The sequence below is a fragment of the Natator depressus genome, chromosome 7 (assembly GCF_965152275.1).
Source record: "Natator depressus isolate rNatDep1 chromosome 7, rNatDep2.hap1, whole genome shotgun sequence".
Classification (NCBI taxonomy): domain Eukaryota; kingdom Metazoa; phylum Chordata; order Testudines; family Cheloniidae; genus Natator; species Natator depressus.
In genome coordinates, this window is record NC_134240.1 from 96047363 (window position 1) to 96060647 (window position 13285).

At 39.4% G+C, this 13285-nt stretch overlaps 1 protein-coding gene across 3 annotated transcripts in view; it reads right to left on the bottom strand.

The window, feature by feature from the left end:
• The window catches only part of INPP5A (inositol polyphosphate-5-phosphatase A), a 419434-nt gene that overhangs the window by 259506 nt on the left and 146643 nt on the right, over positions 1–13285 (bottom strand). For all 3 annotated transcript variants that reach the window (XM_074959113.1, XM_074959111.1, XM_074959112.1), the window contains exon 4: positions 11899–11986. In XM_074959113.1, coding sequence (XP_074815214.1) covers positions 11899–11986 — 88 coding nt within the window. The remainder of the gene's footprint in view (positions 1–11898; positions 11987–13285) is intronic.

The following is a 13285-nucleotide window of genomic DNA, read 5'->3' on the forward strand; positions in this document are numbered from 1 at the left end:
TTTTAATCCTAAAATCACAAATTGCTTTGCAAATGTGGGTAAGCCTCATTATCTCTATTTTTTAATAAAGGGTAAATCAGAGGTGAAGACATGGTAAGTAGCTTTCTCAAAATCAAGTAGAAAACAATACTGTTAAAGAATCGTATTTGAGTTTCACATTTCTAAGTAAACGAACAACTAGAAAAAAGTAGAAATATATAAAACTTGTTAAAATTAGAGTTTCAAAATGTCTTTGCAGTATGTTAAGACTACAAACATTTTGACACATTAATTCAAAGGTTTGCTAAAGCTGAACTAAACTACTATAAGTTTGTACTAATGCACTTTTGGAAAAAAAATAAAACAATGATAAAGTGAGTCAACTGTGTGGGAGTGGAGACATTTGATTAGAAATGATGCACAAAGTCTGGTGACGAGCATATATTTGTAACTTTCCAGAATATTTTAGTAAAAGTGCTCAACGATTTTCAGAGTATTACAATAATTTTTATTTCTGGAGACTAACAGAAAAAGAAAAACTTTCCATATACGTGGCATCTATGATAGACCTATAAATGCAGATCTTAGCCAGCAGCCTGAAACTGGAAGTGAGGTGGATGCTAGTGCAGTCTATGAAGAATAGCTGAAATATGCTTCACTTAACTAGCACTTTGGGATGCATGAAGTGAGTTCAACTACCTCTGTGTAGTAGACAGCTGCACCCATGAAAGGCAGTTGGCTTGCAGCTAGTCCTGGCAACTCACTCACTTCTCACTGGTGGCTCCAAGTAGCTGCGTGTGCTCCACAGTGTCATACCCTGGGACCCTACCTCAGCTGGCATACTAACCTAGTAAGGGCAGCTACTGGCAGCAACCACTTGTGAAGGGCATTGCCAAGAAGATGTGGTCAAACACTTGGCAAATATTAGACCATATAAATCCAATAAGGAATGGAAGTGACTTCATTTGGCCCCATCAGTGTCGTTGAGCTAACAGATGGGAATCAAACAAGAAGATCTAGCATTTCTAAGTAAGTTAGCAGCTGAGTTTGGCTCTGGCTGAAGCATCTGACTGGCCTTCCAATCAGCCCATATAGAATGCATTCCAGTAATATAATTTGGAGGTTAAAAAAATATAATTGGGAAGCTCACATCAGACAGGAAAAGTTGCACCTCCTAAGCAACCAGAAATAGGAATGCTTGGTCACTGCGGTCGGTGAAATATGAGCAGCCATAGGTTGTAAATCTCAGCTGAGTGAGGGAAATATTACCCACCAATCAAACATTACCACTACCAAACAATGTTCTCCTAATCGATAGAATTTTAAGGGTGAGTGTACTCATCCTTTGTGTTCTAAGGTGGAGGCAGAAAAGCAAAACTAACTCGGTTTCCATCTCTTTCCCATATGTCTCCTTCCACATGCAAAAGTCACACTTATTCCTTTACAGTGACCCCACAACCCTCTACAATCAAGAGTCTCTTTTGTCTCAAACAAAATTTCTTGTATTGTCCCAGTCCACTGACTGGGGGAGGATTCCAATCCTCATCCTCACACAGAAAGGAGCCATGTCTTCTCCACCAGCACATCTTGCTGCACAGAGCTGCTCCGGTCTGTGCCAGAGCATCTCACTGCTCCTGGCAAGCCTGGACATGTGGGCTGACACCAGCCCCAAGTCTTGCCTGGAAGAACAGCTGTATGTGGTGCAGTGGTGGGACACGGCCCATGGCTGAAACAGGAAATGGATGTAAGTGGTTCACAGTGAAAAGAGCGGAAAGAAAAAAAGAGGGTTCCCATTAGTGGGAAGATGGGGCAATTTTTGGCTCACTTTAGACAAGAGTCTTAACATGATTCTGTCTCCTAGAACCAGACATTCTTCTTCCTGCAACGAAACCCCATAGTGAGCTGGATCCCATGCTCAGAAACTGACCGGTCCTTAACACAGCCTTAGAATTATCCAGTCCTCTAAAGGTTACAAGTAAAATTTCTTACTCTTTGATACCATTATTTTGGCTGCAAAAATTTTAAACAAGATCGCATGCTCTCTATTGTTTGCAGAGCTTTGCTTTCTCCCATTACTACCTGCCTCTTTCAGACATGAAAAATATCACCAATGTAATTTTTATAACATTATTTGGGTACACTCTAGAGTGTACTGTTTTAAAATCTCTCTGACCTTCCCCAGATTGATCTACAGAAAATTTTCCCAACTACCACAGTAGAACAATGAAAAATGAATCCTTCCTCTGCCATCAGACATCACCTAGGGCACAATGGACTGCCATCCTGTCTACCTGAGCCGCTCTTTGCACGTTTTCTGTGTTGTTAAGTCCCATAAGTTTTCACTCTCTAACTAGTGTTTGATCGAGGGACTCTTTTGGTCAGCTCCTTTGTGTGTTATTCCAGCTGCCCAATGGTGATCTGGCTTCATTCTTAACACATGTCCCAGATATTTCCATCTTCTTTTCTGGAAAACTTTGGAGATAAGAAGTTGTTGAACTCTCTGACAAATCTTGACATTTGTTATAAATGAATTCATTCCATTTAATATGGAGTATTTTTCTGAGGCATTTTCTTTCAAAGGCATTTAAACATCTGCCCATACCATTGGTGGATTTCCACCTTTCACATCCATATATTAAGGTGCAAACAACACTTAAATCTGGCCTGAAATGATAGGTGAGCCTCTGAATACTTGGAAATCCAAGTCAGATTCTAAATATTTTTCTCTAAAACCAGTCTCTTGAGGCTACAAATTGCCCTTTAGAAAGTTCTTTGTGCTCTACCCTGCCCTGTGATACAACCTCAAGTCTCCTCCCACATAGAAAAACCCTGATCCCATAGGTCTTTGGTGACCCACTCAGTTTCTGTTGGACTCAGTGTTGCCACTTTCTCAAATTTCTGGCTTCTAGGGCAATCCCAGTACTTGTATCCCAAACTGCCCTGCTTACGCATCAGTGCAACATAACATCTTCTGGGCCTCTTCCTGTAACCAAGGAGCTTTTGTATTCATGTCACTCATACCTATGAGTAGAATTCACTTTCTCTTTTACTGTTTAAATATATGTTTTTGAAAAATGCTCACAGCAGCAACATTGTATTTATTACATGCTTACTAAAGGAACAAGTTAAATCACAGATTTTCTCAGTATTGGGATACCCATTTACAATACAAGTTAATACTTTAGCTCCACCTCCTGGTGAAAATCTGCATTTTTTGTAAAAAATAAAAATTACTGATGAAACTGCTTAATAGAAGAAATGGTCTCTCAGAACTAATCAGGCATTTGAATTCCTTCTGTATTAAATTCAATTATGTCTCTCTTCCTAAATCATCTTTTTTATTTAACAAAACTCCAAACTGCCACAGCTAATCAGCTCAGAAGAATCAGTGTGCTCCATTCATTTCTGGGAACAGGCCGATATTTTCTGAGACCCATTAATAACTTTGACAGGATTTATGTACAAGATAAATTCAATTCAATTTCCTTTTTCAATTAATGGCCAATTATTTGAAACAGACTCAACTGAAAATATTACTCAAATATCATTAATCTAATAAAAATTAACTTTACAATTCTCTTAGTAATGAGGACATAATTTTAAGATAAAATAATGCACTTTATTAAATAAATGTTACCCTTCTTTATTTTTAGGACACTTACTTGCTATTGTAATCCTCTTGTTAAACGTTAACATTAGCTCAGTGTACTTACGTGGACCACCATCAGGGTGGAACAGCCCTCTCGCTCTCTCATTTTTTCCCCTCCAAGGATACCTAATGCTTTATAGCCCATTTCAAGTTTTGAAATTTTAAATCTAATGTAATTTTGAAATTCCATAGAATATCAGGGTTGGAAGGGACCTCAGGAGGTCATCTAGTCCAACCCCTTGCTCAAAGCAGGACCAGTCCCCAATTTTTGCCCCAGATCCCTAAATGGCCACTGAAGGATTGAACTTACAACTCTGGGTTTAGCAGGCCAATGCTCAAACCACTGAGCTATCCCTCCCCCCGTATTTAATTTATTATGTACTGTATGGGGTAAGGAAATACTATTATCTCCATTTTACAGGTGGGGAAGCGAGACACAGAAAAACTAAATGCCCGAGGTCACACAGGAAGTCTATGGTGGAGCAGGTTTCAGAGTAGTAGCTGTGTTAGTCTGTATCAGCAAAAAGAATGAGGAGTACTTGTGGCACCATAGAAACTAACAAATTTATTTCGGCATAAGCTTTCGTGGGCTAAAACCCACTTCACTGGATGCATGCAGTGGAAAATACAGTAGGAAGAGTATATATATACAGTAGGAAGAGTATATCTGTATGTGTATACACACACACACACACACACACACAGAGACAACATGAAAAAATGGGTGTTGCCATACCAACTCTAACGAGACTAATCAATTAAGGTGGGCTATTATCAGTAGCAGGAAAAAAAAACTTTTGTAGTGATAATCAGGATGGCCCGTTTCAAACAGATGACAAGAACGTGAGAGTAACAGTAGGGGAAAAATTAGCATGGGGAAATAGTTTTTAGTTTGTGTGATGACTCATCCACTCCCAGTCTTTATTCAAGCCTAATTTAATGGTGTCCAGTTTGCAAATTAATTCCAATTCTGCAGTTTCTCGTTGGAGTCTGTTTTTGAAGTTTTTTTGTTGAAGAATTGCGACTTTTAGGTAATTACAGCTCAGCTTGCACATAGAAGACACTACTGGGGGGAGGGAGAAGGAGCTAGAGGGTTCCTGGCAACTGTAGTTCCCAGCATCCCCTGAGGGAAGGAGAGGGTGGCGTGCAGGAAACTCCACACAAGCCTGGGACAGAGCATCAAGCTGTTTCTCCCTCTGGGTTCCTGGGCTCTGGGAGGTGAAGGGGGTAGGTGTCTGGGCTTGGGGGGCCCCAGCTGGGATCTGGGGGCGTGAGGAAGTGAGGGTATCTGGGCCAGGGGGCTCTAGTGGGAGGGTGTTTGGGTGTATTGGCTGGGGGCAGGGGTGCATGGCTGGGCTCTGCGGGGAGGGAGGGGAGCAGAGAAACAGGAACTGGGTTGTCATAGGGGTTTCTTCAACTCTTTACTTTTGGGGAAATTTTTGTCTCTCTCTCTCTCTCTCTATTGTTAGAGACATACTTGCTGATAGGTATTTTGAAATAACTACCAAAATAACTGAAACTGGCATGATTATGTAGTGTTATCTTGACAAATAAAATTTGCAGAATTTTAGAATATGGTGTGCAGAATTTTTTTTTTTTTGGCACAGAATGCCCCCAGGAGTAATATATCTTTTTTTTTTTAAGGTAGGACTACCAGCACTGCACACAATATTCAAGGTGTAGGTGGCCCATAGATTGGTTTAGTGGCATTATATAAGTCTCTATAATTACTTATCCCTTTCCTAATGTTTCCTAATATTCTGTTCACTTTTTACTACCATTGCACACTGAGCAGATGTTTTCAGAGAACCATCCACAATGACTCCACGATCTCTTTCTTGAGTGGTAACAGCTAATTTAGACCATATCATTTTGTATGTATAGTTGGGATTATGTTCTCCAATGTGCATTACTCTGAATTTATCAACACTGAATTTCATCTGCCAATTTGTCGCACAAGTCACTTAGTTTTGTAAGATCCCTTTGTAACTCTTCAGTAAGCTTTGGACTTAACTAACTCTAATAATTTTGTATCACATGAAAGCTTTGCCACCTCACTGTTTACCCCATTTTCCAGATCATTTATGAATATGTTGAACAGCACTGGTACCAGTACAGACCACTGTGGGACGCCACCATCATTTATATCTCTCCACTGTGAAAACTGTGGGTTAGGGGGTTTTTTTGTTTGTTTTTAAAGGTAAGACCAGCACTTTAATGGACCAATTAAAACTCAATCAACTCTTAACAGGGACAGGATGAATCTTCAATACACAAATATATATACACCAACAGTGTATTTTACAAGGTGTTTGATTTACTGCAGTTAAGTGCTCGAGAATGCTGTATTATCTATTAAAATTATGCCTTTTAAAAAAATAAGTCTGTACTCAACAGTAAATTTCCATCCCAATGTGAAGCCTCTTCCAGAATACAGCTACAATCCTCACAGACATATACAACCCCTCAAAATACACTCTCACAAATTCAAGGCCCTGTGAGGTCCTTCATGTTCTACAGTCAAGGGGGTAGACTGTCAGGACTTTGTAGGGGTTAGCCCAGTGGGGAAAAAACCCACCTTCACAAATTCCTCCCACAATATTAAATCCTCATGTTCAAATGGTTTCTGTATTTAGGGTTTCTGGGGAGTTTTGTCTGTCTGTTGGTTTTTAGTAAAAAACCTTTTCTAACGTATATATTAAGAAATAAAAAAGCCTCAAATCAGAGGAAACTTAATAAATATAGGTCAGTGAGCTAAACTAGCCTTCAGTGCAGCCACGCAGGAGCCTTGCATTCTGAATTTGTGGCTGCAGACTCTTTGCTCACAGTTCTCTGACTTTTGACAAGGAGAGTGTTGCTAGACTGATGGTTTGTACTGGACTTTCCTGTATATACTAGGAATATGGTTGGGCATTTTGTAGCTACCATGGTACAAACTTTCAAATTCTATGTGGGAGTGGGGAGAGGGTGGGAGAGGCATGGGTGTGCCCTATAACTATAATTTCCTAATTTACTCACGTCTAGTAGCCTTGCTTATGCCGAGCAAAGAAAGCAATGGTCACAGAAATTAAGGAGTTGCCTGGTTAAAATTGAAAAGAAATCAGAGGGCCTTTTTTCATCAACTATCAGTTCTCCTGTATGCCAAGAACATATGCAAACACCCACACATGCTACACTTCAACGGACCAGTAATTAGCCTGGTGTACACTAAACATGTGAAGTGTCTCCATTACTGTATAGTCTTGCACAGTCTCAAGGACATTATCGGCCAAATACCACCCTAACATAATACATACAGCAGTCACTGAAGTCACTCAGGTTGCCATGATCTGAGGCATTTCAAGTCAGAACTGATTGAATAGTGATGGTTACTAGTTGGTATTTAGTCAAACAACATAAAAATGGAACCATCCCATTATTACTAAGAAGATAATTGTTGAGGGAAAACCTGTTCCTCATGGCCCATTTCAGTGTTGCTTGTCCCTCATCTAATACCAATAGAGAGATCCCTTTAAAAGTTTTACTTTTTTTTTTCCATCTGCAAAACATCTGTGAGAGTGAAGACTGATAATTTATTGACTTTACAAAAAAACTACACTGATTGCAGCTAAAGTTATAGCAGAGAATTTAAACACTAAGAACAGGAAATTCAATAAAAATTATAAGACTCACCGTATTTATTTATAGGTATTTCTATGGCCTTGCCTCTTACCTTTTCTCAGCGTCCATATAGCACCCTCCCTATAAAGGCCTTATACAAACTCTCCTGGCAGAGACTGGGACTGATATCTAGATTGTATTGTTTAGTATTAGCCAAAGGATATGTAAAATTGTCTACAGTTGTATGATTGTGTAATGATGATTTACTAAGAGCAGAATTTTTAAAAAATTACTGGTATTTTGAACTGCCAGAAAAATCCTGAGTTAGGCTTGTAGGCTAAGGTGTGAGTCAGTTCTTGTTCAAACCAGTTTGGCCATCCTTGTTTCCGGTCACAACTGAACTAATACTGATGCAGACTGTTCAGCTAGTGAAACTTCTTGGAAACAACCTTTACTCTTTCAATGGTTGTCACCCACAAGCTTCATTCATAACTGCTGGGAGCTCTTAACTCTAACACTGTCATATTCCCAAAGCTGACATGCATGAGCCCTAATGTAGTAGCTGCTGTCCTACCTTGTGCCAAGCAATTAATCTTCACATCATTTAAAAAGATGTTATATAACTGTTCATTTTGAAATCTGATAGGGCTGATTTTTTTGTTTTTGTAGAGTCGTATGAGGAAATTTTAGCTGCAGGCTCAATCGTAGCAGGGTTTGAAAAGCTGCACAACAATTCCCTGCATCTAGACAAGTGACCATTGCCAAATGATATCTCTCACCTTTGACCTTTTTCTTATTCTGAGGGATGCTTGCTGCAAAAGCCAACAGGAGGTAAGAGTCCAGTTGTCCGCTGCAGAAGCAGTAGAGGTGTTCATCAAATTCCTTCAGGCTAAACAGTGCAGCTGTAGAGAATTATTTTTAAATGTATTAAGGTTTTATCTGAATTCACAAGCTGGGTACTGACAGCTACTGCAGGGAAGTGTCTTTAAACCAAAAACCTCACCATACACAACTGCGGATGGCACAATCACTAATCTTAGATTGTCTGGGTTTGAGATGGACTATTTTGATTGTTTACCATACAGTGAATTATTGCAGAATCCTATCTACCAAGAAGTCCACAAAAGCTCCTTGAATATCACTGTCAGTGCACTATACTCTCTAAATAGTGTTAATGAAATATATCCAATTAGCAACATTCCTTATAATTTCAAAGAGGGAGGTGTATTTTGAGGATCCATGTTACCCAAAGGTGTTTTGTCAAAGCCTTGAATCAGCGCTCCGAGGCAGCCAAGCTGTGCAATTGTGGGCAGCAAAATCAGGATTAGCTCTGCAAAAACCAAGCCAAGGAAAGTCCCACAGAGGCTACAACTGCCAATACTGAAGGAAAAGGGATATTAGAATAACAGAGGTATAAGTTAGCAACATTGTGAATACTTGGGCTTTTGTAGTTCTAAAGAAAATAGAATTTTCATAACATATATGATGAACTTCTACTTTTTTAAAAAAATAAAAAGTTACAGATATATCTATATATAGATATATAATACAAGCATATTATACACACACACACAATTATTAGGGATTACATTTGTTGCCAACTCCATGCCTTAGAAGGAATGGAAAAAAAAGACACAAAGTTAAAGACCTTTGCAACCAGAAACAAAACTAATGAGGAATTGGGGAGATGAATAACATCCTGAAAGAACCAAGCCACACTGAAGATAAGAATAAAACTTTACCCTAAATGGACACAACTTAGTAGTTAAAATCCCTTTTGAAAATCTATCTAGTGCAGAAAGTGCATGAACTCAAAGACTAAAAGCTCAGGACTCAAGTCTCTTATCAGTTCAAATCATGATGATTAAAAATGTATCTTTAATTTGTGATAGTAGTCTTTGAAATTATATAAAAGATTCCTTGATACAAAGTGCCAGTACGTGATCTATAACAAGTGACAAGATAAAAAAAAAAAAGCCTACGATGAAGATGAACCCCTCTCTCTTGTGCATGCTTTTCTGGGCTTTTAGGTTGTTGTGTAGTAAGGGCAGGTGGTAGCTTTGTTTTTTTTTAATTTGGTTCAGTCTCTTAAGACTACATACAATGGAAAGGAATCACACAAGTTCTTCCCTAATCCTTTGTCTAAAACTAACACCACAAGCATAGGTCACATCCATATAAAATCCACATCATATTTACATAGGGTTGAACTTCACAGTTTTTCACTACGCATTTTAGACTAGTTTCTCCTATCCACCAAGTCACTTTCTGCCATTTACACTTAAGTGATGCAAACTGAACTTAAAGTTGTTGGATATTTGCACTGGGAAATTCCAGTCTAAGGGGAATGTTTGTTGCAGTAAAGCTGGCAGAGGTGACTCCACCCACTATGCTGCCTCTTGTGTCATACCTTAGCTCCTGGCACAAAGGGGATTGAGAAGGTGTATGAGAGCAGGGAGAGGAGAAAAGGTGGAAAGGGAGCATGGCAAAGCAACACTCCACTGTGACCAGTTCCACATGTGAATTAAGCTCCTAAGGGACCTTAAGCCACCGCTGTAAGTTAAAGTTTATTCAAGGATTCAGATTTAAGGCCAGAAGAGACCATTATGATCATCTAGTCTGACCTCCTGAATTTAATTCAGCTACTCCATTATTAAGCCCAATAACTTGTGTTTGAATAAACAATATCGTCCAGAAAAGCATCCACTCGATCTCAAGACTTCAAGAGATGGAAAATTCACAACTGCCCTTGGTCGTTGTTCTAATGGTTAATTGCCCTCACTGAAGGAAGTAATTCAAGTAAATCACTGTAACACATTGTTTCCAGCGCTCAACTCATTTTTGTGGCTCTTCTCTGCACCCTCTCAGATTTTTCAATAACCTTTTTAAAATGTGGGCACCAGAACTGCTGTAGTCCTACTACTCTCCCGTTTATATATATCCAAGGATCACAGTAGCCCTATTCGCCACAGCATTGCTCATGTTCTATAACCCCTAAATCCTTTAGAGTCACTGCTTTCAAGGCTACATTCCCCCTCCCCCCATTATATAGGTATGGCCTGCACTCTTTGTTCCTAGATGTATAAATTTGCATTTGCACAATCTGTTTGAATGAGACCAGCTTACCAAGAGATCCAGATTGCTCTGTATGACTGCCTTGTCCTCATCATTATTTGCCATTAAACCAGTTTTTGTGTGATCCACAAATTTTTATCAGCAGCGATTTTATATTTACTTCCTAATCATTGATAAAAGTATAAAATAGTGCCAGGCCAGAACAGACCTGTAAGAATCTCTTCTAGAAATTCCCACTTGATAAACTAGTTTTTGAGATCTGTCATTTAGCCAGATCTGAATACATTTAACATGTGCTTTATTGATATTGTATAGTGCTAACTTGTTGAGGGCCATTTGGATTATGCTGGGACACTGCAATTAGGACTCACAGAAGAATGGGAGAAGACGTGAAGATGCCTCATAGTTTATTGCTATGGCCAAAATGGGCCAGCTACCTTCTGCAGCAGAATAGTCAAGCGGAGAAGCCAGAGTAACCATTGCAGATGTACCAACAATGTTAAGCAACCTCTACAATGCTGCAGGTCATATCACAATGTCATATTATGGACCCTCTGATTGACTGACAATATGAAGAATTGGAGAAGAACAAGCTATACAGCTGGATAGTTCTGTGTGTCAGCAGTTAAGTCACTCGACTACATAAGCTCATTGAATATGCTATCAGATTGCTTTGAGGAGTACAAGGGACGGTGGACTGACCAACTGCTGACAGAGAAGCATAAAGGAGAGCACAACATGCCAGCAACAGCAGCAAAGGAAAGCAAAATTGTCAGTACAAAATTTGCTTTAACACCACATTTTGGATTAATGCTAGTGACCCTGAGAAGAAAGAGGAGGATTGCCTTGACTGGACCCTGGAGAAACAATGTAGAAAAAAAGATAAGTCAATACAGGATGGGCTATGATGGATGAAAATAGGCTGCTTGCATGGAGGGAGGGGTCTGGTCAGAGTCAGGGAAGAAGGTACAGTGGGGCTGAATAGTGTATTGGGAGTACTGCTGTACTGGGAAGGCATGCAATAAAATGGTAGCTGTAGTTTGTTTATTGTATAAATTCAGGCTGTCACCAAATGGTCTCTTCCGCTATAGATATAAAGGTGAATTTTCCTATGCCCGTGTTTCATTTTCACATTTACCTAAATGTTACACTGATACGTGGGTAAGTTTGTTTGTACACTGATTTTTCCCTTCACAGTTATATGAATCAGACTCAAGATCCATAACAAAGTTTCCAATGTTTGCCAATCTCTTTTCAGTTAATAAAACTGCAAGTGTGGCACCATCCCAAAATGTAGCCTGGTGACATTTCCTTGAATGGAGGTATAATGATCTACCAATGACCAGCACAAAAAAACGCAGAAACTCGCCTTTCATGAACTCTGACATTCTACTAACATTTTTACAGATACATTTCTTCTAAACAAATCAGCTTGAACATCCCTACCCACATTCAGTACATTTAGAAAAGATGTAATCCCCACCATCACAGAGGATGCTAATGCCAATCCTTACATCAGTTAGGATAAAACAATTTCAAGATCAAACATAAATGAATTGAGTATTAAACTAATCTCATGGAAGAAGGAAATTTACCGTAAAATGTTCCTGTGACTTGTAGTTCTCATCCAGGTAAACCCGGGCTCTGTTATAGTCTTTCATTGCATCACTTGATAACAATTCTCTGAAAGACATAAATGAAAGACTGTCAGTATGAAGGCATATGCAAATCTGTTGTATCTCTTCACCTTCATCCACTATATTCAACATGTCCCTAACACCCACCAAAGAAAGTGTGGCCTAGTTCATATTATTTCTCATTTTTAAAAGACATTTTAAGTGAACGTAAGTGTTGATGAAATGTGTCACACTGACAGCCCTGGAGACTGAAGTTCTCCATATACCCACAGAACAGTTACAGTGCAAACAGCTGCAGTTCAATCTTCCTCAGACTGCTTTACCAATACTGCTTAACTCTAACCTGAAGGGAGCACCAATAAGAGAGGGTATTTCAGTCTGCACGTCCATTCAGTCCTTGGATTTTCCACTGAGAGTGTTAACAAGGGAGCCAGTTTCTGACAACTGATGGTTTTGTAATATAGCCACCTGTCTACTAAGGACTGGACTGAGATCAACCAATATATTCCACATAGGCTACTGAATAATAAATAATAATAATAATAATAATAATAATGCCCTAATAAATTTGTTAGTCTCTAAGGTGCCACAAGTACTCCTCGTTCTTTTTGCTGATACAGACTAACACAGCTACCACTTTGAAACCTGAAGAGCTATAGTATTGCAAAGTGCCATCTATATTATATGAAGGTCTTAGAAAAACCACAAACTTTCAACATATCAAAATTTCTTAAAAATTGGGTGAGCCAGCCTAGAAGGCTTTAAAATCTGAGCTCCAGGTTCCCAATTTCTGGAAGACAGTCTGTAAACCTTGCTGGCCAGCTCACCTGACTGTAGAATGATTGGCTTCAAAGGCTGGCTGCTCTAACATCGGTGGCAGGCTACTCTCCAGGTTTGGGAAACCCAAAGAGAAGTGAAGATGTTCCAAACAGTTTTGATATTGGCTCACTTGGCAGACAGATAGCTGCACTATTGGGCAGGTTTTCAACAGAGTTCAGTTCCCACTCAACATTCCCTTCTGTCCCTACCTGGCCAAACTCCTTTGTGTCTAAGGTACAAAGGGAATAGGTTTTATTTCCCCCGACACCTGCTCAGTTCTTATTGCTTTCTGTCAAAAAATGTCAAGCACAAGTTGAACAAAACCTGGCAGCCCTGAAAGTGGTGCTGTTAAGGTGCTCCTGCACGAGGTTTTTAAGGCAGGAGTGCATGAGAGTAACAAAAAAATGAAAGTTTGAAGAAGCTGCCTTTTTTTAGCAGTTGGAGGAACTTGGATCCAGCTAATGAGTCTTTGCAATTGCTGTCCCATGGGAGCTCCACAGCTGAAGAAGCTACTCCCCCTATTTAT